Source organism: Danio rerio, chromosome 1 (assembly GCF_049306965.1).
Source record: "Danio rerio strain Tuebingen ecotype United States chromosome 1, GRCz12tu, whole genome shotgun sequence".
NCBI classification, from domain to species: domain Eukaryota; kingdom Metazoa; phylum Chordata; class Actinopteri; order Cypriniformes; family Danionidae; genus Danio; species Danio rerio.
Genome location: NC_133176.1, coordinates 61,214,475 through 61,238,958, shown reverse-complemented (window position 1 = coordinate 61,238,958; position 24,484 = coordinate 61,214,475). Strand labels below are relative to the sequence as shown.

The window sequence follows — 24,484 nt, the reverse complement described above, 5'->3', positions numbered from 1 at the left end:
ATAAATAAATTTCTATTTGTTTATAACTTAATTTGTTTTGCTTACTTATTCATTGAAGATCTCTAAAAGTGGTATCTGATTAGGGGGAGTGAAATAATAGTCGAGAGGCTAAACTGTAGGAATCCGGTGCTCCACCCTATAGAGCTTAGGTCAGGACAAAGCCTAAGAGGGCAGGGGGCGCTACACAATTGTTGCAGGTTTAATTTCAGGTAAAATCAGGAAAAAACTGTAAAATCAACATATTTTTTGACAGAATTGTTGGTAGCGTTAAGACTGTTGAGATGCTCGCCAAAGAAATGAGATGCCATATTTATGTTTTTGGGATGATAAAGCAATGCAGCGAGTAGAAAATACTTTCTAGCATGTGAAATGAACATAATAATACAGGTATCATGGCTATGAAATAAGAACATCCTCAGATATTCATCATGTTGAGCTGTTTAAATGGTTTAAATGTCTTCTCTGAGCTCACTATAGCACAGACTGATGTTGAAGGTCAGTCAGAAGTCGTGTCTGAATGGAGTCCAGTGTTAAATATGATGGTGGAGCAGGTCAGAGGATCCTGTTCACCAAATACAGGACGACCCGAACCCAGTCCAGCAGGATGATCATCAGTGTGAATGAGCTCTTCATAATGACAGACGGTATAAATGTCCTGAATGAAGAGAGAACAGAGCGTCAGCAGAATATACACACACGTCAGAGATGGTGATTGTACAGATGGAGGACAGACTCACTCCTGGAGCTTCTTCAGTGTTGAGCAGTTTCTCAGTCAGGTCATGAGCAGCATTTCCTCCTCCTGATTCAGGATAAAATACATTGTGACCAGTTTAGTGAAAACACTTGAAAACAAGACCTTGAGTTACCTTTTGTCTGTGGTTTCCATCTGAGGAAGATGAACACTGAGAGTCCAAACACTGTCAGCATCACTGAGGTTATTAATATGATGAACACTGTACACACTGGAAAAGCAGACAATAAAACCATGTGTATATGCCTTAAAATGTCATAATTCTGAGGAAAACAACTAAATTAATCATACACAGCCTTTTCCATGATGACAACATTGATGTTGATGATGATGATGCAGGTGATGAAGGTGTGACGGGTCTGCTGGATGCAGGATCTGCTGGTTTGCTGGTGTGAAATGAAGCAGTTGAGGTATTTTTAGGAAGCCTCCGCTCAGATGTGGCTGAAACAGAAATAGTGATTGAGTTTATTGCATGACAAGACTGTGATTTATTGTTGATATGATAAGAATACAACTAGTTGAGATGCTTTAAAATATAGTGATGTTTATTCTGTGCATTGAGCATGCATGTCAGAATATATGTGCACAGTTTGGTTTTTACAGTCGCATTTTGGCACGAGATCATGTGACTCTTCACACTTCCCCTGACAGTTGTTATTAACACTTCATCAGTGTGAAGGGTGTGGTAGTACAAACAGTTTGACCAGAGACGTGTTTCAAGGTTTTCACTAGTGACATATACAGACAATTAAACACTCTTTAGTGAATCATGTCCTTCAACATCACATATATTGTCATCTTACCTTCAGTAATGTGCAGATCAATGGCTGAAATCCATGTGTACTCTTGTGTTTGTTTTTCTTCAGCTCCACACCAGTATATCCCAGAATCCCCCTCTGCCAGATCTCTGATGTTTACAGTGAAAACTCTCTCAGAGTCATCAGTCAGAGAGAATCGGCCATTAGTTTTTGTTTCTGATGAAACTTTGATCATATTCTTACAGTCGGACGGGTCACTTCCTTTGCAGAGGAATCTGATGTGTTCTTTCAGATCTCTTGTATAACTGCAGGTGATGCTCAGATGTTTTCCAGGTTCTCCAGACACTCGAGACACTAAATCAGTAGAAACAACAGACACTGACTGTTTAATCAGACACTGCTCTGATTAATAGCACATATTTCTGATTCAGTTTGTCGTGGTAGCTTTGCTTATAAACACTGTCATTAGTCAACATGTAAAGACAAATTTGAATCACTAATATTCTGCATCTAATATTCTGAATGCCTTGGAGGAGTCTGATGGCTGAAATATTTTTCATCTTAATAGTAAAACAATTAACTTTTAAGTAGATCAGTTATTCACAACCGCATGTGGTGTGAGGAAGTGATGCGGGTCAGCGTTTCTGTTGGTGTGTCATATCAGCATTACAAGGGGAAACTGTGGCTTCTGTTTCTCATCTCTCTACAACACTACACAGTACACTTAAACACACACTACATTATATATGTGTATCTTATTAGAGTATAGTGTTATGTTAGATTTCTATCTCTGTGTGTATTGCAGTATTTCATTAATATAACTGTATATTCTGACTTACCTTGTTTTATTTCCAGGTAAATCTCTTTATAGTCATCAAGTTTTACCAGTCTTGTCTTCACAGCACATGAGTATTTTCCTTGATCTGCTGTTCTGAGATCAGTGATGGTGATGGTGAAGATGTGAGCTGTCGTGTCATCAGTCAGAGAGAATCTCTTATCTTTAGGTTCTGATCCAGATTCAACAGGAATGTCTTTAATATTGAATGGGAATGGATTTATTGAGCATTCTCCTCTGCAGAGATACTTCTGATTTTCCTCATATTCAGACTCTGCATATGAACACTGTATCTCCACTTTCCCTCCTTCATGTCCAGTGAAGGTCTTCATCTCAGAATCCACCACTAAGAAGAAATAAAGACAGAAGAGCAGCTCAGTGCACAAAAGGACCTGATTGAGAGCAGTCACTGCTCTAGAAACAGAGTAAACTCTTACCTGCCATGAGGATCAGCAGAGTGAATATGAGCAGTTTATCTTCAGAGATGTGGATCATTCTGCTGTGTGAGAAGCTAAAAGACAAACTTAGAAGAGCTCTCTCTCTCTCTCTCTCTCTCTCTCTCTCTCTCTCTCTCTCTGTCTCTCTCTCTCTCTCTCTCTCTCTCTCTCTGTCTCTCTCTCCCTCTATGACGTTTACTGTGTGTTTGCAGCAGGAGCGCCCTCTGCTGACCGCTACACTTTAAAACAATCGACTCCAGTCAATTTAATACCTAAAGGAAACTGTTAAATTATTAGGAAATAATGCACACATTAGATGGTAAAGCAGAGTGGCAGAAACACCTCAGGTGTGCAATATTGTCTAATAATCCTCCAGCCTGGTCTCTAATAACTCTGCTTATTCACCGGCGGTTCCCGAAGCTGTTCCACCGTTGAGATGTTTAATATGAGACTTTATTAGTCAGGGTTTTCTCTTGTGTTTTGTTATAATTTCTGACTGTTGTAGCTGTGAATAAACTCAAATCAGCGGAGTGATAAAGAGCTGATGTAATGTGCTCTAAATCAGCCGGAGCTACTTTATTTGTGATTTATCAATATCGGCATGCCTTAGAACGCTCATCAGCCAATCAGAATCAAGCATTCAACAACCAAATAGTATAATAGAAAACACATTTACAATAGAAACAACATTTTACCACCCTGGGTGTAGATTATTTACAAATAATTCAACAGTCCGTCATCATTTATTCCTTGCAAAGGCAACACAAACAGTTCATTTTCTATCAAGACAATTTTATTTTGATTTATTACCAGCAAAAATACATACAGATGTACATGTTTTCATACAAAAAGTGGCCACATATATAAACAGAGAGAGTGTATTGCGGATTCAGCTCTTCATAGCGAGTGTGTAGGGATCACTGTCAGAGAGGACTGTGGGTAATTGTGCCGTGGCATAAACCGTGTTCATACTCACAGGCTTCTGAACACACTGCTCTTTGATTGATGAGTAATAAACAGAGGAGTTGATCTGAAAGTGGAAGATAATAGCATTTGTGTTGTGTTTTTAACTGAGCATGATGTAACACTGAAAAAAAATCCTGATTGCATTAAATCTTTTAAGCTCAATCAAATTAACATTATGAGTCCAATGAACACATATTCAACTGAGTATGATGTATATCTTTCTGAATCAACACAAATGTAATTATAGATGGTGATGGCGACAGCAGGAGTCATATAAACAGATAAACAGCGAAGATGAAGAGTGAAAGACAGATTTACCTCATCAATCTCTACTGTGCTTCTCTGATCTGAAGATTTTGAACCTGTGGATAGACAAGATAATGAAAGTGAGCATACAAGAAAACATGCTAACATGTTAACAAAACTATTAACTAAGACTTTTAGCTCATAAACAACCAATTCACTGCTTATTAATAGTTAGTAAGGCAGTATTTGTGTTTAGGTATTGTGTACACTGAAAAAAAAATCCTTGTTGCATTCATTTTTTAAGCTGAATCAAATTAACCGTATGAGTCCAATGAACTTATATCATGTTAAACTGACTTAAAACAGCTTGCATAACATAAGTTAAAACAAAATTAACATAGTTTAGTAAATTAGCATGACCTAAAACATATGCTGTCAAGACTAATTGATCATGGAATGTTTTACAGTGTAGGATAAGAGATGCAGAACCAGCAAATACTTTATAACTACTAATGAAACAGTTGATATCTCAATAATAGGCGGGTAATAAGGCAGTTAATAGCATGGATTCTGACTTAAACTATAAAGTCCTATCCAGAACATTACAGAAACATGTCTGGTTTCAGTTTATAAACCCAGTGTGTGTGTTTGTACCTTTTGTCTTTGTGCATCTCCGCCGGAGAACAAACAGACTCAGTCCTGCAGCGAACAGCAGGATCACACACACAGACACTGTAATGATGAGGACGGAGAGATCTGGAAAACACACATACAGCATTAAAAACAGTCCGATCTCACAAGAAAATAGCTAATTAATGTATATTTGCAGAAAAGTGGTTGATTTGTACAAATTCATGATTTATAAATGAAGGCATGGCCCTAAACCCCACCTCTAACCCTACTCAATTGGGGATGGGCATATCACACTATAATGTATGAAGGAAATTATTAATTTAATTTAAATTAGGCACTAAATCAAAAAGTTACTAATTGAGTTACAGTGATATTGTGTTGGATATACAGCTTTGTCCTAAAGAGCAGTGAATATTAGCAATTATTGACAAGAAAGATTCTCAATCAGGTTTAGGTCAGGACTCTAGGTTGCCATTTTATTATTTCGGTATTTTCAGCTTCAGGAACTGCTTTTGCAGTTTGGGTTTGCTGTTTTGTTGTATTCAGGGTTCATTATCCTGCATTAAATCACTGTCTGATTCTGGGATGAACACCGGGAAGAAGCTGATGCTGTTGAAGGATCTTCTGTTAAACATTTAATCTGTCATGAATCTGACAAGTTTAGTCATTTTAGGTTCACAACATACATTCAGGAGCTCCACTGTTTAAGGAGACAATCCTAAAGTTTCTCTACATTTTTATAAAAGACTCATAAATCTTAAAAGTGAAGACTTTTGGAGATCTATCCCACATAGCAAAATATTTCTGGTCCAGCTCTGGCCCACACAATCAGCTTTTGCTTGGCCCACAGTGCAGTGAAGTAAGGTACATGACTGGACCAAGTCTGCCTTCCAGACAAGGGCCAAACATGGACCATATATGGGCCAAGTCTCAGCCAAGTTAATAACTCATAACTGAGCCTGAATTGGGCCAGGTATATTGGTGTGTCACCACTACGATGAAATTTATAAACCCATGAATCATTGTGCTTTAGGCGTGCTATGGGGGTGCTTTTTCTAAAAGCGATCTTATTGGTAGTATTTTTTTTGCATATTTGAAAATAATTAAAATGTATTTTAAATGTGGGTCACATGGCCCACATATCAATTATTAACATCTGAGCCAAATACTACATTTGACATCTGGCCCAAGTATTGTATGCTACTTTAAAGATGGTGCCATGTCTGCCAAACCAGGGTCATGTTTGAGTCGCATGCTGTATGCCAGATGAAGGCCTGCTGTGCCAGCTTTACGCCAAATGCTGTGCCAGAATTCTTTGCTACCTGGGATAAGTACTCGAGAAACATCAGATTGGCCCAAACTGTGCTTGATTGGTCCTCTTTTAAAAGATGAGATATCTTAGTTTGTGTTCAACAGAAGAAAGAAACTATTGAAGGCAGTCAATGATGACAGAGGTTTCAGTTTTAGATGAACTGTCACTTTAAGAAATTGTAGGTAGTTCTGTCATTTTTTTTTTCACTGTATAAACATTTTGTGTGTGTTAATAAAGTCATTATGAGCTGGATGTTGCTGCAGGCTAGAATAAATACTAGTAGAAAATTGAGAAAGTAGAATAAATACATATATTTGATTTCCAATAGAAAGTAGGGGGCGGGTTTTACAATTTTTAACTCCGCCTTTTCTCTGTTACTCATAGCAAATAAATCAACAAAAGCTCATTCTGAAACGCAGCCCTATATACATTTCTGAAGGTCGCAAATTATGTAGCCAGAAGTACGTATGGCTTCATTTTGTCTTTAAAATGAACACTATGGGGCGGTATGACTCCGTTAAGTTTTTCGCTTACTAGCGGACCGCTTACCTCCCTATGGACGGCTTTCCCGATGTTACCAGTTTGCCCAGTAGCTTGCTGTGCATGTCGGCTTGAGATGCAGAGAGGACCTGACCACGACGACAAGGTGTGAGTCCAGTTCAGAATGGTTCAGTGTCAGTTGGGTTAGGACAGTCAGTCGATCAGTCAGTCAGTCAGTCAGTCAGTCAGTCAGTCAGTCAGTCAGTCAGTTGACAGCGGCCTCCAGAGCATTTACACAAGAACAGCAGGCGTGAATGGCACTTGTGAGAGAAATTTGAGATCTAAAAAAGTGTACAAAGCAGCCTCTGCTGGATTCAGGAAAACAAAAAAAGTAGAGCCTGGGATGTATTTGGCGCTCTCCAGAAATGTATATAGAGGTACGCTTTCAAAATGAGCCTGGGTTGAAATTAATAGATCTGGGTACAAGCAAATAGTAAAACTTTGATTAAAGATTCCCAAAACTGTTTTAACCAGTGTATTAACTTGCACTTATTAATTGTTCACCTCAAGACTAACACTGTGCACTAATAAATTAAACAGATGTGGATTTCATGCAAACTTTAAAGAACTCACCAGACTGAACTGGAGCATCTGTTTGTTCCCGAGCATCCATTGTTGACCACAGATGATATGTTCAGACATTAAAATGACATTGTTAGTTGACATTAATTGTGCATTTGATGTTTACTTTGTTTTGAATAGTTTCTCACCTGTAACATGAAGTTGAATCTCAGTGAAAAGCAGACTGTAGCGAATCGACATCTTTCCATGAGCAGCACAGAAGTAAAGTCCTTCATCATGTCTGCTCACATTAGTAAGAGTCACAGTAAAGAAGTGCTCCTCGCCATGATTCAGATTAATAGAAAATCTTGGATCACTGGCTTCCCTAGATGTAAATATAGCCTCCAGTGATCCATTCTGCTCTTTGAACAGCTGCTTGGAATAATCGTGATTGGTTTTTGGATATCTGCAATGGATGACAGCAGTTCCCTGTACATACGCAGTCTGTTCCTCTGATCTCCCACAACACGGCTCTGAAACACATAGATGTATGGTTACATAAATGAAGAGATAAAAACATACCAGATCCTGTTGGTGAACTGATTTTAAATATAACTGAATGAGTTTAGTTTACTGTTATTATTAACGTTATTTATCTTATTTATTTTTGTCGGTCCTTCCTTTTTGTGTTTGTGTTGTCACTAGTTTCTCATATGATTGTATTCTTTGAGCTTAAAAATGAAAAATTACAACAAATATAATCTAAAATATAGGAATAAATTCAGAGTAGTTGAATTTGAAACAGGCATTCCTGAAACAGGCATTCCTGAAAACTCTCTTATGGTTTCAGATTTTGGACTTTTTACTTTTTATTATTTCATAAAAGAAAGCATTTTTATCCAGCTACAAAATGGCAGACGCTCTTCTTAAATCATCCAGCAGGGGGAGCATGAGATTAGTTGTTTTGAGTTTTTTCCGGCCGGAAGTGCGATATGCACATTAATAAAGCAGCATTTTTTTTATGACACTGTATAACAATAATTAATATGTTTACAGTACTGTGAGGGTTGGGTTTAGGGTTGGGGAGGGGGTAGGCGTTAAAAAATACATTTTATTGGGTAATTTAATAGATAACATAACTAATACTCTAATAATAAAATACAACAAATGAGAAATTTAATAAATAATAGAAATAATTCGCGTTCACTTCTGGCCGCAAACGTATCCGCTCTAGCAAAAGCCGTTTTTCAAGCAGAGATGCTCTTGGTTACTATGATTTGGAATCTACGTCAGTAATGTACATTTACTGTATCAAGTTGAAGAATATTAATGAATATAAAAATGCAGTGACCAGTAATATTAACTCTGTTTTGTTATTCAGTTCTAAAGTAAGAGGACTGGTCGATGTATTTGTCCTGCCCTTCTTCTACTGGTTGGACCAATGATTAAAAATGATGGTGACGAGTGCTGCTTTACCTAGAGCTAAACTTTCATCAATTCTCAACTACAAAATAAGACGGATCAAATGAAAAAAAAAAAGTAATATTTTGTGCCGGTCCATCAAAATTCAGTGAACGGCCGCCCAGTCGACCAGGCTACGTTTCCACAATGAGCCTGGGTTGCATATTTCACCTCCTTTTTGTAATACCTGTGTCATGCCCATGTCATTATACAGATTTGTGTCATGATGTCACAAAAACACGTACACACACACACACACACACAACCGATTTTATTACATTATGATGGTGAAAAACATTCTAACTTACCCGAAAACCTCGATTAATTTGATAATAGATCGTAATTAAGTTGATTAAAGTCGGATTCATGTATGAGATCTGCGCATGTGCAATAGCCAGAGTGTGTGTGAACTGCGCCAAGTGTGTGTGAGGGTGCATTACCGCCATCTGACTACAGGAGCGCTATCGAGCAGTGCGCCGACACACACTTAAACACTCAAGTCAGGTAAATGGTCAAGGTGGGGATCAGTAAAAAACTGCACTAGGCATATCAGCAACGCCCCCTGAGTCTTTTAAATGCAAAACATAGCTCGGTCCCCACTATGTTTTTGGTCCCCACTTTGTGAGTGTGCTAACATGCTGAGGTCCCCACCATGTAATAAAAACAAACACACACACATACACAAATCCCCCCACTCTGCTCATGTTTGATAATCAAGACCCATTGTAAATATGTGAATATTCTTACCTTGTTGAACAACTAACTTCACCTCCTTAGACCAGTCCTTGTTGTCTTTCCATTCATAAGTTCCACTGTCATTGACGGTCAGGTTTCTGATGAGCACACTAAGATAGTTCACAGATTTATTGTCAGTCATGGTGAGTTTCTCCTCTGGGAGCCATAAATGACTCTGTGCTTGAATACATTCGTCATCTGCATCTCTGCAAAACCTCTCCACACTTATTTTGTCTTTGTATTGAAAGTTGAAGATGACACTTCCGCCTGCAACGCCAGTCACACTAACAGCCTCATCGCCCATGTGACCTGTCAATAAAAATACACTTCCTCTATTAAGAGCCTCTTGACCTAATAACAATACATTTAAAAAACAATGCACAATAAAGACCAGACGTAAACACACACACATGATTTGAGCTCAGTAGAAATCTGCCTTCATATAAGATGTGATGCTGTACATGAACATGCATCTTACCTTCAATCAGGAAGATAGTAAAGAACAGAAATGTCTTCATCATCATCATCATCATCATCATCGTCATCATCATATACTCCAGCTCTTGTAAATTAGTGAGTTCTTCTGCTGTCAGAAGTTTTCTGGCATGAGTTTATCTGCTGCTTTTCTCTGCTGTCTTGTACTCTTGAAATATACTAGGTTTATAGTCAGCTCCACCTCTTCCCTTTCCTCCTCTCAACTCACTGCTGTGATGAAATAAACTGCTGCTGATTCTGACTCACTAAACCACTGACTGTTATCGTGCTCACGCAGATTCAAAAATAAAATATAAATACATCAAATAAAATTCTTTTTCATTCTTTCATTCATTTTATTTCAGCTTAGTCTCTGATTTATCAGAGGTCGCCACGGCGGAATGAACCGCCATATATTAAATAATAAAAAATTAAATAAATAATAAAGAAAGTCAAATTAAGATATTCCTGAAATGATATATATTTTCTGTTCAAACTGTTGACATTGACTGGTTTATTGGTTTGTATCCCTGACTTTTTCTCTCAGTCCTTTTACACTTCTATTCATAGGTGTCAAGAATAAAGTCAGCGTGAAATCAAAATTCACAATGTTTGTTTTGCTAGCGCACGCTGATATTCTGTAGTTGAACAGATGATCTGTGCAAATTAATCCACTGAAATAATCCACCGTTTTGGTAAGTGTTTTGTTAAGGATTGGCTTCGTCTGTGTTGATGTCAGATTGATGCTTCAAATGCAATGTTTTTTAGCCACACCCCTCTCATCATTCGTTTGCCATGAGGGAATGACGTGCAAAAAGAAAGCCCCACCCCCTACTCAATATTCAGTTTCAATTGGAAGATAAAAATGTATGAAAAAATATAAATAGAAAAATAAAAATAGAAATAATAAGAATAGAAATAAAAAATAAATACATCAAATAAAAAAATAACCATAATAAAACATAGCGCACATTAACATTGTTTAGTTGAACAGATAATCTGTGTTCATGCAATGAAAAGAATGTGTTGGTGTTTTGTTTTGGATTGGCTTTATCTCTGTTGCGATATTTTTAGCCACGCCCTCTCATTGTTAGTTTGCTATGAGGGAATGATGTGCAAAAAGAAAGCCCCGCCCCCTACTTAATATTCAGTTTCAGGTTGAAGTGCATCAACATTCTTTTTTATTTTGTTTCGGTTTAGTCCCTTTATTCATCAAGGGTCGCCCCAGCGGAATGAACCGATAATTATTCCAGCATATGTGTTTTCACAGCAGATGTCCTTCCGGCTGCAACCCAGTACCAGGAAACACACGTCAACTAGATTGACGAATGAAATATTCAGCCAGGCTCGCTAAAAAAAAAATTGAATAAATTAAAACCTTTCATAGGGGCAGCTCAATCGCCTCACAGCAAGAAGGTCACTGGTCCCCCGGCTGGCTCAGTTGGCGTTTCTGTGTGGAGTTTGCATGTTCCCCCAGTGTTGGCGTGGGTTTCCTCCGGGTGCTCTGGTTTCCCCCACAGTCCAAACACATGCAGTACAGGAGTGTATGTTTGTGAATGAGTGTGTATGGATGTTCCCAGCGATGGGTTGCTGCTAGAAGGGAATCTGTTGTGTAAAACATGCTGGATACGTTAGCGGTTCATTCCGCTGTGGCGACCCCAGATTAATAAAGGGAGTAATCTGAAAAGTAAATGAATGAAAAACCTTTCATAATATACACCTTGGGAAAAATATCAATATTAAATATGAAGTTAATTCTGATTTAATTTCCACTTTTTTATGCTAAAAATGGTGCTAGTGAACCAGAATTATCCATTTGGAGTTTTTTAGCTATGATTACAAAAGCACTTTTTCTGATTAATCACAGAGGAACACCGCTGACTTGGAGGTGGTTTAAACTGCAGGTTTAATGCTGAAACAGTAGAGGGCGACAAACTCTCACAGAACATGAACACGACAGTTTCATCAACTAAAATCACAACATAAGTGTTCACGTTTTCCAGGTTTTCTTTTAGCTCTGCTCAAACCTGATAAAGTCTTTCAAGGTCTGAAGGATGCAAGAGGGCAACTCATTAAGCTTTACTGCACCATGTACATACAATATTTGTGGTGTTTTGATTGTTGCTTTAAATTCAAATGAGGTTGTGCTCTTTTCAAAAGTGGGCGGAGCTACAAATGCCTGTGCGTCAGCATAATGGCAGATTCAAAACAGGACTAGCATTATCCATGCTGGTCTGGTGTGCAAGTGTGCTTCCTGCTTCTGTCAGTCTATGTCACTCCTGTCACTCTTCATTTGTGCTGCATCTAAAACTCCACATCTATAATCCTCCTAGTCTGTGCTGACATCATCTTCAGCAGCTGAAGCACTCTAATGGCTAATGGACAGACGGCTGCTTCTCACTCAGGGCTGCTGGAGATGCTAATGAGATAAAGAGATGGGCACTAGTGGGTGGGGCTTTCCCCCTCTGATGACACATACAAAGGGAACATGTCAATCAAAGTGTTTCTGCATCAAGTCTGATTAGAACAAAGACAATTCACTACTGTTGACCATTAGAGGGAGCTAGAGATACTCACACACTGCTGACACACACACTATTGCGATTAAACCCTTTAAAAAGTTCATTAAAGTCTTGAAAATTGATCAATTAATGATTTTTATGTTAGATGAATAGCTAATTGAGTCTAATAGGTTATGCAGTGTATAAAAAGTCATTTTTAACGCATGTTTTGCTGTATTTACAGGGTTTTGTCCAGCAGGTGTCTCTAGTGTTCATCAAATCAGTGATCAGGACTGCTGTCTGACCGTGGTGTAATCACAGTAAAGCTCATCATTCAGGAAGACTTCCGCTTCACTGTCAGACTCTTTGTGCTTCTGGAAACGGACAGAGGAGTACAGGATCTCGTCAGAGGAGTTTTTGGGAAGCTGTACTGTTGAGTAGAGCATTTCGTGTGCGTCAGAAGAGTCTGTGGGACGATTAACAGTGGAATATAACACAGTTTCCTCAGTTCCTGATGCTAAATGCTGTTTGACGTATGTGATGTTCTCATATTCACACCCAGCTTGAGAAGCCTGAAAACAAAGGACAAAGGGAAACTGATGCACAAATTAAAGGGAAATCGCAAAGGCTGTGATTTATATTATAATAAATATGTGCTAAAAGAGAAGCACAGCATTGATTTTCACCAATACTTCAGCAACTTTTAGTGTTGTGTTATCTTAATTGCTAAATAAATATTATAAATAAATTAATTTAGTTAATTATATTTTATTTTACTGACTAATATAAAATGTAATACAATTTTATTGCAATAATATACATTTTGATCATTTTTATATTTTGATTTATTAATATTATTACTATTATTAGTAATAATAATAATGATAATAGCAATAATAATAACAGTAATAGCAATAATAATAATAATAATAATAATAGCAATAATAATAATAATAATAATAATAATAATAAAAATAACATTAATAATAAAAATAATTAAAATAATAATATTAATACAAATAATAGCTATAATAATAAAAATGTGATAAGGGATCATTTTGTGATTATTCTTTTCATCCTTTTTATCACTATTTATTTTATTATTTTATCACTTTGAATTACTACTTCATATGAAATTTGCTTAATAATAATAATATTTAATTAAAAAACAGATTTTGCATAACAAGCTCTGATTTTGTAATTGTTTAAAGTGCATATAATATTATGTTTTTGTTTTGCATTGCAAATGATCAAACATTTACCTCTTATTTAGTTTTATTTTGAGTGTTTTTCAGCTATTATTTGTAAGTACATTTCTATGTATTTTATTATTATTATTTCATTGCAATGTTATGTTATTTTATATATAATATTAGTATTTATTCTAAATTATAATTTTTTTTTTTATAATTCTCTGCTTTAGCTTGTTTTTTTTTGTTTCTGATTTTTTTAGGTTTTCTATCTGCACTACTTTGAATGAGCACTGCATATGAAATGTGCTTTCAAGCAAATCACAAGATCTGTAATCTGAAATCTAGTTCTGCTTCAAGTGGAAAACACAGTCAGCAAAATATACAATGAACTTCATTATAAAATCAATCCTCACCTCTCCACGGCTCGTCTCTGTCACTGAGGACGAATGACGATCTGTGGATTAAAACCAGTAATGAGGGAAAACTGATATGAAAAGCCAGAATATACAACAATACAGTAAAGCTGCATTAATCAGATGGGATTGGGTTGGGATTTTTTTGTGAGATTGGAATGGTAGTGATGGGTCTTCCAGAATTATTCATTCATTCAATTTTCTCTGGCTCAGTCTTTATTTTAGACTACGTTGGTGAACCAGCATATGTTTTACACAGCGGATGCCCTTACAGCTGCAACCCAGTTCTGGGAAACACCCATACACACTCACATACTAACACTAAGGCCAATTTAGTTCATCAATTCCCCTAAAGCGCTTGTGTTTGGACTGTGTGGGAAACCAGAGCCCCCTGGAGGAAACCCATGCCAACGCAGGGAGAACATGCAAACTCCACACAGAAACGCCAACTGGCTCAGCCTGAACTGACCAGTGACCTTCTTGCTGTGAGGCCACAGTGCTAACCACTGAGCCACCATGCCACCCTCTTCCCGAATTTGAACGGAAAAAACTCAAATTAGCTGCTGTACATATAAAAATAAAAGCAACTCTTCCAGGAAATCAGATGAGAATGTGCATGAACTGATGACGATGATATTTAAATATGAGCAAGTAAAAGGAGCAGCAGGTCACAGAAGAGCAGCAGAGCGTTAACTTCACCTCGTTTCTTGATGAATCCTGATGTATAAAACAACAGAACTGAAGCTCCTGTCAACAGCAGAGTCACGCTGACACAAGAGATCAGGGTTCTGGCTAAAACACCTGCAAATACAACAATAAACACATTTAATCACACATAAATATGCATATAAATAAAGTCTGCTTGATTTTTTTAGCTTGAAACAATGAAACATCTTTTGCATCTGCGAGTTTCCAGTCATCTATTTGTGGCTGTTGTGTTTGTTTCACTTCTGCTTTTATAAACGGAGGAAATCCAAAACAGCTCAACCGCCTGCTGAACGGTTTAATCTTTACCCTAACATTATCTGTGAGGTCAAGAGTCATACTGATGCTAATCATCACCAAAAACCAATAATATAGTCCAGAATGGACAATAGAGAACTAGTGACTATTAACTATTATCTATTTGTTGCATTTTTTAGTTAAATTTGGAGTTTTCCCTCATTTTAACTACGGTTACAGTAAGAAAATCAAAATAAATAATAATAATAATAATAATAATCCCTTATATTTATATAGCGCTTTTTCTGGGCACTCAAAGTGCTTTACACATAGGGGGAAATCTCCTTCATCCAGCACCAGTGTGCAGCATCCACCTGGATGACCATTTTGCGCCAGACCGCACACCACACACCAGCTGATTGGTGTAGAGGAGACAGAGTGATGAAGCCAATTATGATAAGGGGGGGTTTAGGAGGCCATGATGGACAGAGGCCATTGGGCAGATTTGGCCAGGATGCCAGGGTGAAACCCCTAGTCTTTTTCGAAAGACATCCTAGGATTTTTAATGACCACTGAAAATCAGGACCTAGGTTTAACGTCTCACTGAGCAGTATAGAGCCCGCGTCACTATACTGGGGCATTAGGACCCACACAGACCGCAGGTTGGGCGCCCCCTGCTGAACTCCCTAATACTACTTCCGTCAGCCTAGCTTTCCCATGTGATCTCCCATCCAGGTACTGACCGGCCGATGCCCTGCTTAGTTTCAGTGGGCGACCATGTGAGAGTTGCAGAGAGCGAGCTGTTTAAATACAAAAAACATGAAGCTTGCGTTTTTACAAAAACACAAGAATTAATGTTAGATTTGTGCACTCGCAAGAAGAAATCGATGACTTTTCCCTCGTAACAATGCCTTACAAAACTATTTATACTGAAACTGCTGCATTTATATATAGACTACACCTATGTACTTAGGCCAGTTTACTTCTGTACTTAGACGACTTCTGTAGATAATAGGTTTCACTGGATATTAGTTAGGGGGATAAGAGTAAAGGGGGTGAAAACATATGCACATCAGATTTTCACTATTATTTTAATTTGTATAAAATTTCTAAAAATCGTTTATTAGATTCCTCCCACTATACAGTTAAGTGTCATGTTGTGTTGGTATATCCCATAATATTCCAATGAAATACATTTATATTTGTGTTTGAAACATGATTAAATGTGGAACATGCCAAGGGGTGTGAATATTTTTGAGAGGCACTCTATCTCAGAATCTCATCTGACATCGCTACCTGTAAACGCAAAGTGTTACTTTACCCAAAAATAAAATGATGTCATTAATTATGTTTGTGTTGTTACTATACAGTGAGACTTTCTACATAGGCTCATTCTGAAAGCGTAGCCCTATATACATTTCTGGAGAGCGTGAATTATGTAGCCAGTAGTACGTATGGCTCTATTCATCTTTAAAACAAATTTAAAATGAGTTAGCTTGCTTTGTACGTCAGCGGAGTTGAGACACAAAGGCGAGTTGACCACGATAATGGGGTTTGAGTGAGGTGAACATGGTTCCAGAAAGCAGGTAAGAAAAAGCAAAAGCTAAAAAATAAAATGAACAAGGAAATAACAGAGTGAGAATGTAGTGAAATTTGAAAACATTGCAGAAATCAGTCGAGAGCTTTTCTTTTTCTGGATTGCTTTTGAAAACACTGTTGGTTGGGTTTAGGGCAGTGGGTGGGAGCTGGTCAATCTGTGCTTTTGAAAACACTATTGGTTGGACTTAGGGATGGAGGAGGGTGGGTCAGTCGATCAGTCAGTCGGTCAATAGTGGATTTATGCAAAAACAGCAGGCACAACGCCACTTGCGAGAGAAATTTGAGATCTGAAAAAGCGTACACAGAGGCCTCTGGTGGATTCATGAAAACAAAAACTACAAAAAATTTAGCTCCTGGGACATATTTGGCACTCCCTAGAAGTGTATATAGAGGTATGTTTTCAGAATGAGATTGGGTTAAAGACTTTTGTTTGTCTTCATGAAACAAATTAAGATTCTTTGGATGAAGTTGAAGAGCTCCCTTATCCTGCATAGGCAGCAAGGGTCCTGACTTTTTCATTGTCCAGAAAAATGCCAAAACACACTCTTAAAACAGACCACATACTTCAAGTGGTTCAATCGGAATTTTATCAAGCTAAAAAAAGACGTTAGTGTGCACATAAAATGACATAGCAACATTGTTTTACAGTTTCTTCTTCTCAGTGTCAGTATATTGTGCACCTTCACGAGCACTGTGCAGTGAAGTATCTTGGTATTTTCTACATTTTAAGTTTCTCAGGACCATTACTGTCTATGGAGGATGAGCGAGGTCTCAAATTTTATGTAAAACATCTTAATTTGACTTCTAAAGACGATTAAAGGTCTTAAATGATTGTAATGACATAAGGGTGAGTAATTAATTACAGAATTTTCAACTACTTAAAGAAAAATCTGCCATAATCTGCAGCATATCAGTATACTTTAAAAGTAAAGACAGTACTTACTCTTTTTGACTTCTAGGTTGACTTTAGTGATGAGGTGAGCTCCACACCAGTAAACCCCAGAGTCGTCTGCTCTCAGATCAGTGATGTTTGTATTGACGAGGCTCACACACCGAGTACTTTTGTCAGAATGCTTTATTCTTCTCACATAACTCAACTAGGCTTACCATGGCCTCGTACTGCCATCTAGTGGTCACTTATGATAGGTCTTCAAAACACCTATCAATACATCTTCCCTTTTTTTTTTTTTTTTTTTTTTTTTTTTGAAAACTTGAAACTATAACTTTTTTACATATATATGAACAATTTACATTTCTTCTATTAGCCTTTTTGGTTTTTGTATTTGCCTCTTTGGACGTTCTGTCAGTCTCTCAACATCATTCTTTCTGTCAGTCTCTGTTAACTTGTCTTGCAATTCTGATTGTTCTTTTTGCTTTGAGATTTCCACATCCTGAAAGTCACTTTCATTGCTCCTTAAGGCTCTCTGAGGCACTTTCAGCAGGTGTCTTCTGTTCCGCCTCATTAACTTTCCATGTTCTGTCAACACTTCATAAGACCTGGGCATAGTCTCTTTTGTCACTTTGGCCAACGGTCCCCACTGTCCATCACATCTCACCCGTACCACGTCTTCTTGAGCCAGTGGAATCAATGGTTTTGCTGTTCTGTTGTAATAGTTAATCTGCCTCTCTTTCGCATGATTCACAGAACTTTGCATCATGTGATGATTAGCTGATGGAAGTCTTGTCCGCAGTTTCCGATTCATGAGAAGTTCCGCTGGTGAAAGGCCATTTTCCATAGGTGATGCCCTGTAGTTAAGAACAGCCAGGTGAGGATCTTCTCCTGTCTCTGCTGCTTTTTTCAACAGGCGCTTTACAATCTGTACTCCTTTCTCTGCTAAGCCGTTGGATTGTGGATAAAGCGGACTCGATGTTATGTGGTCAAATCCATAATTTCTTGCAAAGTCTTTAAAGCTCTGACTGATAAACTGTGGTCCATTATCACTTACTACAGTTGTTGGGATACCATGACGTGCAAATATGACTTTTGTTTCTACAATTACTTGCTCTGATGTTGTGTTTGACAGTCTCACAAATTCTGGGTAATTTGAATAATAGTCAATAAGCAACAAGTAATCTTTGTCTTTTAGTTGAAATAAGTCCATTCCAATCTTTCTCCATGGTTCCTTTGGTTTGTCATGTGGTTTCATGGGCTCTTTAGGTTGCTGGTATCTGTGTCGCTGGCATACTTCACATTTCTGCACTAATGTCACTATGTCTCTGTGCATACCTGGCCAGTACAGTACCTCTCGTGCCCGTCTCTTACATTTCTCCATTCCCAAGTGTCCCTCATGCACAAGTTTTAACATCTTTTTCCTCATGGTGTTAGGTACGACTATTTTTGTTCCTTTTAGCAGAACTCCATCTAGCACTGTCAGTTCATCTTGAAAATGTTGGTATGGTTTTTCCAACATTCCTTTCTCAGGCAAGTGAATTATTTCTATCACTCTTTTTAAATGTTCATCCTTCTGCGTTTCTTTAGCTATCTCTGCCCACTTTGCAGTAGATACTGGTATCTGTACTCGGATAGAGTCTACGTGAACTTGCACATCCTCCTCTGTGCTGCTTGTGCTATTCTGCAAACTAGCTCTGCTCAGGGCATCTGCCACAATGAGGTGCTTGCCTGGTTTAAACTCAAAGGCCAGATCATACTTCTGTAGGCGTAGCATTAGTCTTTGTATGCGAGGTGGCACTTCTCCTAGTGGTTTCTTTGAGATTGCTATGAGAGGCTTATGATCTGTTTCCAGGATCACTGGTCTTCCATAAACATACTCATGGAATTTCTCGCAGCCAAACACTGCACCTAGAGTTTCCTTTTCTATTTGTGCATAGTTTCTTTCCGCAGACGTCATTGTGCGAGATGCATATGCAACTGGATACCACTCGATGTCATGTTGCTGAAGCAAAACTGCTCCTAAACCCAATTTCGATGCATCCGTAGAGACTTTTAGTGGCTTATCTTGATCATAGAACTTTAAGACAGGTTCTTTGGTCAAACTGTCCTTTAACCACACCCACTCTTCTATATGTTCCTTTTTCCATTGCCACTCTGTGTTTGCCTCCAACAGGTTTCTTAATGACCTTGTATTTGCTGACAGATTTGGAACAAACTTTCCTAAATAGTTTACTAACCCTAAAGCTCTCTGGAGGTCTTTCTTGTCTCTTGGTTCTGGCATTTCTTTGATTGCGCGGATTTTCTCTCTGTCTGGTTGTACCCCTTCTTCAGACAACCTTTCTCCCAGGAAGGTAATTTCTCTCACTCCGAACTCACACTTATTTTTATTCAGTTTTAATCCTGTTTTCTGTGCTTGATTTAGGACCCTGCAAAGTCTTGCGTCGTGCTCTTTCTTTGTACGTCCCCAAACCACCACGTCATCAATGAAAACTCCTACTCCTTCAATTCCATCAAAAAGTTGCTGCACAGTTCTGTGGAATACTTCTGGGGCTGAACTGATGCCAAACGGTAATCTTAAGAAACAATGCCTTCCAAATGGCGTATTAAAAGTGCACAGCTTTGCGCTTTCTTCATCTAGGACCATCTGATAGAATCCAGATGAGGCATCCAATTTGGAAAAGTAACATGCTCCACTCATCGCACTTGTTATATCAGACTTTGTTGGAAGTCTATAGTGTTCTCTTTGAATCGCTTTGTTTAAATCTTTTGGATCTATACACAGTCTTAGATCTCCATCTGCTTTCTCCACTATTACAAGTGAGTTCACCCATTCTGTGGGCTCTTCTATTTTCCTGATGACTCCCTCTTTTATCAGTGTGTCTAGTTTCTTTTTAAGTCTCTCCTTTAAAGCAACTGGCACTTTTCTTGCTGGGTGAATAACAGGTTCTGCCGTTTCCTTCAACTTTATCTTGTGTTCTCCTGGTAACCGTCCTATTCCTCTGAACACTTCTTTATATTGCTTTATCCAGTCACTGTGCATAACTTCTTTGGTGTTTGCATCTTTCTTTTTCTGTTTCACTGTCATGTCTTTGTTTATGACATGAACTCTTTTTATTAATCCAAGCTGCATACATGTTTTCAGTCCCAGTATTGCTTGTTTGTTTCCTTCTACGAGCACAAAAAGAACATTTTTCTTCTGTCCATTATAGGACAAACTTACCCTGCATACTCCCTTTGTCGGTATGGTATTGTTGTCATAGGTTTTCAGATTCACCTTTTTGTCACATATCCTGGGCTTTTTTATCAGTCTTTGAAAATCTTTCATCGGCAGGATGTTTGCCTGTGCTCCTGTGTCTAATTTTAGTAAGACATCAGTACCATTTACCTCCATGTGTGCTATCCATTCATCTTTTGAAGTAGTTTGCCCTTCTTTAATTGAGTCCAGGAAAATCGGTGCCTCTTCATCCTCACTGTCGCTTCTCTTTTCAAGGAGTTTAACTTTTTTCTTTGAATAACAGCACTTTGCGAAGTGATTTCTTCCTCCACATTTTCTACAGTCCTTTCCAAATGCTGGGCATTTTCTCCGTGCATGTTTGTTGCCACACTTTCCACAGGCCCTGCTCTCTTTGTTTGGCTTTTGTTGTTTTTTCTTATTTAACATGGCTTTCTCTGAAGCACTACGTACTGTATCCACTTCTGCTGTCTCCTTCTCTTCACTGAATGTCTTCAGCTGTGCCATTGCACACTCTGACGCTTGGCAAATTTTTATTGCCCTATCTAATGTGAGGTCAGTCTCTTTCAACAGTTGCATCCTCACTCTTTTATCTTGTACTCCAATTACTATTTGATCTCTAATCATGGAGTCACACAGCGTTCCAAAATTGCATGTCTGGCTTTTTAATCTCAGATCTGTAACATACTGCTCAATGGATTCTGACTCCTTCTGCAGTCTGTTTCTGAAGACATACCTTTCATAGGTCTCGTTTTTCCTCGGTGTGCAGTATTGTTCAAACTTCTCTATCACAGCCTCATATTTATCTTTTTCTTCTTCAGTAAAGACAAACGTGTTATACACATCTAGTGCACTGCGTCCTGCCACTGTTAAGAGCAACGCAATCTTCCTCCGTTCATTTCCATCCAGCCCTATAGCGAGCGCATAAAGTTCAAAACTTTGTTTAAAAACTTTCCAGTTCTCATTGACATTTCCCGTCAACTTCAATTCCTCTGGTGAACGGATGTTATTCATCATCTCTCTTTTTAATTTTCGTTATTTCTCCTGGTACCATGTATTGACGAGGCTCACACACCGAGTACTTTTGTCAGAATGCTTTATTCTTCTCACATAACTCAACTAGGCTTACCATGGCCTCGTACTGCCATCTAGTGGTCACTTATGATAGGTCTTCAAAACACCTATCAATACAATGTTGACAGTAAAGACTCCAGCAGACGCTTCATCACTGATAGAGAATCGAGCATCTCTGATGGTCTCCAGTGAATCTCCATCCTTCACACACGCGGAGGCTTCATGTGCTCTGCAGAAGCTTTTCTGATCTCCATCATGATGTCTGCACTGGATGGACACGTCGTCTCCTTCATACTTAGTCAAGCTCAGCTCTGGAAATGAGCAGAAACACAAGAACATCAGTGGACAGGCCTAGTTTTCCACATTCAGACGTGTGAAGCTTCCTCACCCTGCTTGATGATGACCATCAGATGAGTGTAAAGATAATTCAGCTCTCTGTCTAATGTCACTGCGCACCAGTATTTCCCAGCATCCTCTGCTGTCAGTCCAGTGATGGTCCCGGTGAAGACGCTTGCTGTGACGTCTTCATGCAGAGTCAGTCTCTCTTTCTCTTCTCTCACAGTCTCATCCAGAGGACGTGTGTCTCTAGTGGAGCACTTCCCCTTACAGAGAGACTTTGACTTTGATTGATAGATTGAATCATAAGGGCAGAAGATCTGAGCAGATTCTCCTTCACGTCTCACGACTGGAGACACTGCACACAAACACACACATTTAACACACAGATGATGGTGAACAGACTGTATTCACTCCAGAATCATCTGAATGGACTCACTGATGACGCTGAGCTGGATTTTAGTGGTCAGGGAGATGAAGGTCAGATGTGTGTCTCTGGTTTCTGCTCCACACCAGTAAACTCCAGCATCTCTGACACTCACATTACTGATGCTCACAAATTCTGCAGGATTGATCTGTGGTACTTCAGCTGAGCTGAAGTTTTGCCGGATGCGATTATAGCAGTCATTATCGTCCTCTTTACAAAAATAAGCAATATGCTCTTCTGGGGTCTGACAGCTGATGTTCACGTCTCCACCAAGACGAGTTGTTTTATTTATGAAGATTGCATCTTTAAATGATTAGAAATAAGAAAATAATACAAACAGTTCAGAACAATTATTTTACACACTCAGTAGCTACTTTATTTGGTACACCATGCTAAGATCAAGATTTGCTCTGTATTGTCATGAGAGCATCAAGTAGTTGCAGCACATAGTGAATCTGTCATTGCTGCACATCTCAACGTTGCTATGCTGGATTGAGGTCTCGAAACTGGAAACTTGTGATCTCACAGTCAGACTGAGAGTGTGTTTATTGCTACATTCAGCTGAGCATCCTCATCCTGAAAAGTCTCCCAGTTCCTGATGCTGAAAAACACACCACAGCTGATGCTGCATTACCATGATCACTGTAGGGATTGTATTGGTCAGCTGATTAACCATCACTGGTTTAATCCAGACCAAGGCTGTTTCTCAATTCCAAGAATGCAGACCTGCGTTCTTGTGGAGAGCGGTCTTGCCAGGTCATCTCGGAAGAACAAACTCAGGAGACCGTGAGAACAGAGAACGCGTCCTGTGAGAAATGAGATGCCGCGTTCTTCCTGATGGTCACATGACCTTCACATGTTTTTAATGGTAAATTATTTAAACATTACAGCATTCATACAACGATTTATTGTTTTTTCCCTTTTCACAATATATACTCTGCATAAGGACTTTACAAACATACGCTGCACAATACAAATAAAACAGATTTTAAAACGAATTTCAGCAAACAAACATCCTTAATGTGTTCAATCCTTTATTAAGATGTCCATGGTGATGTTTATATTCACTGTTTCATTTAGGGAATCTCCTGTGATAAATAAGTTATGTCTCTAAACTTTAATAATAAGTCTATTGACCTTATTCTTCGCAGACGAGCGGGCGCTGCCATTTGAACGTTTTTGGCTTGAGACTTCCGGTCTCATTCACTTCCATTCATTTTTAGACATTAAAAACTGCTCGTTACGCTGCTTGATGTTGCAATTTGATATTTTCTTATTATATTATTCTACTTGGTCTGTATAGTCATGCAAACATTTGTTTGTAGGGCAAGTAGTTTGACCGTTTTCTGCCGTTTATCATTCCTAGTCATTTCTCCAATAGGCGACTGAATCGGAAGTTCTAAGACAATCGCGAAAACAGGCGCACTTCCGCATTTTAGAATGAGGTCAATATGACAAGCTGCGCTTCCCACCTCCAGTCGCAACGACTTCTGGGACTTTTATAAAAGTGCATGTTCAGTGCTCAAGTCTGCATTGGTGCGTTCTCGATATCCAGATCACATCCGGGAAAGTTCACGTGTCCTCCGTTCTTATGGTCTTGAGTATTGAAACTGAACTTTGGCAGCTGATAATGAGTTTACACGAGAACACGAGGACGCAAGACCACTGAGGAACGCAAATTGAGAAACAGCCCAAGAGTCAAGAGAAGAGCTCAATTATAGGTTCATCAGACCAGAAAGATTTGTTTCTTATGGTCTCTGGCGCTCTTTCAGAGTCATTAGGCCTCCATCAAGTCTCCTACCTGACTGAGGCCACTCTCTCTATGGCTCAGTATTGCCATTGGAAACTCTAGCAGAGACTTGGTGTTTTCATACTTGCATTTACTGTAATCATTGGCACCTTCAGTGTTGCAGAAGATTTCCATACCCTTTCCCAGATGTGCTTCTGTCGTGAGGTAGCAGAAATTAGACTCCTCAAACCAGGCAACCTTTTTACTTTTGGTCAATCCTCTATTGTCCAGTTTTGTTGAGTCAGTGTGAATTGTGGTCTTAGTTCTCAGCTGACCGGAGTGGCATATATGTACTACGTCATGCACTACTGCTTCAAGGCTGGAAAAGCTGAGCATCTAAGATGCTCCTATTTGAGTAACAGACAACTATTTAACAACTGAACTAGTCTTGAACCAGTCTTCACTTCTTAAATAATCAGACCAAAGTATCAAATTCA

The 24,484-nt window shown here is 38.6% G+C and overlaps 3 protein-coding genes across 4 annotated transcripts in view; all 3 read right to left on the bottom strand.

The window, feature by feature from the left end:
* LOC100537163 (polymeric immunoglobulin receptor) lies at positions 1-2,971 on the bottom strand. Its single transcript, XM_021477798.3, has 7 exons — positions 2,782-2,971; positions 2,349-2,690; positions 1,555-1,863; positions 1,043-1,192; positions 867-962; positions 738-799; positions 1-655 (listed from the first exon to the last, which is right to left on the bottom strand). The coding sequence occupies exons 1-7, from the start codon at positions 2,837-2,839 to the stop codon at positions 497-499; spliced, it is 1,176 nt and encodes a 391-aa protein (XP_021333473.3). The 5' UTR covers positions 2,840-2,971; the 3' UTR covers positions 1-496.
* A 10-nt stretch (positions 2,972-2,981) lies between these two features.
* On the bottom strand, positions 2,982-9,839 carry LOC101883999 (uncharacterized). Its single transcript, XM_009295658.5, has 7 exons — positions 9,654-9,839; positions 9,188-9,484; positions 7,189-7,512; positions 7,052-7,069; positions 4,648-4,749; positions 4,066-4,109; positions 2,982-3,811 (listed from the first exon to the last, which is right to left on the bottom strand). Exons 1-7 carry the CDS (start codon positions 9,724-9,726, stop codon positions 3,671-3,673), a joined length of 999 nt encoding a protein of 332 aa, XP_009293933.1. The 5' UTR covers positions 9,727-9,839; the 3' UTR covers positions 2,982-3,670.
* Positions 9,840-11,533: 1,694 nt separating this feature from the next.
* Positions 11,534-24,484, bottom strand: part of LOC141375328 (obscurin-like) — a 39,869-nt gene continuing 26,918 nt past the window's right edge. For both annotated transcript variants that reach the window (XM_073908226.1, XM_073908222.1), the window contains exons 6-12: positions 22,271-22,561; positions 21,884-22,189; positions 21,616-21,806; positions 17,241-17,325; positions 14,456-14,557; positions 13,757-13,797; positions 11,534-12,722 (exon numbers count right to left, since the gene is read on the bottom strand). In XM_073908226.1, coding sequence (XP_073764327.1) covers positions 12,438-12,722; positions 13,757-13,797; positions 14,456-14,557; positions 17,241-17,325; positions 21,616-21,806; positions 21,884-22,189; positions 22,271-22,561 — 1,301 coding nt within the window. In that variant the 3' untranslated portion in view covers positions 11,534-12,437. The remainder of the gene's footprint in view (positions 12,723-13,756; positions 13,798-14,455; positions 14,558-17,240; positions 17,326-21,615; positions 21,807-21,883; positions 22,190-22,270; positions 22,562-24,484) is intronic.

Bases quoted from the DNA above. Each gene is read 5' to 3' on its own strand.
- LOC101883999 (XM_009295658.5), bottom strand. From the start codon at position 9,726: ATGATGATGACGATGATGATGATGATGATGATGATGAAGACATTTCTG. The intron at 4,110-4,647 runs GTACAAACACAC...GTCTATCCACAG, and splicing joins GAGATGCACAAAGACAAAAG to GTTCAAAATCTTCAGATCAG. The intron at 3,812-4,065 runs GTAAATCTGTCT...TTCCACTTTCAG, and splicing joins GCACAGTAGAGATTGATGAG to ATCAACTCCTCTGTTTATTA.
- LOC100537163 (XM_021477798.3), bottom strand. From the start codon at position 2,839: ATGATCCACATCTCTGAAGATAAACTGCTCATATTCACTCTGCTGATC. The intron at 963-1,042 runs GTATGATTAATT...CTGCTTTTCCAG, and splicing joins GTCATCATGGAAAAGGCTGT to TGTGTACAGTGTTCATCATA. The intron at 800-866 runs GTAACTCAAGGT...ATCCTGAATCAG, and splicing joins ATGGAAACCACAGACAAAAG to GAGGAGGAAATGCTGCTCAT.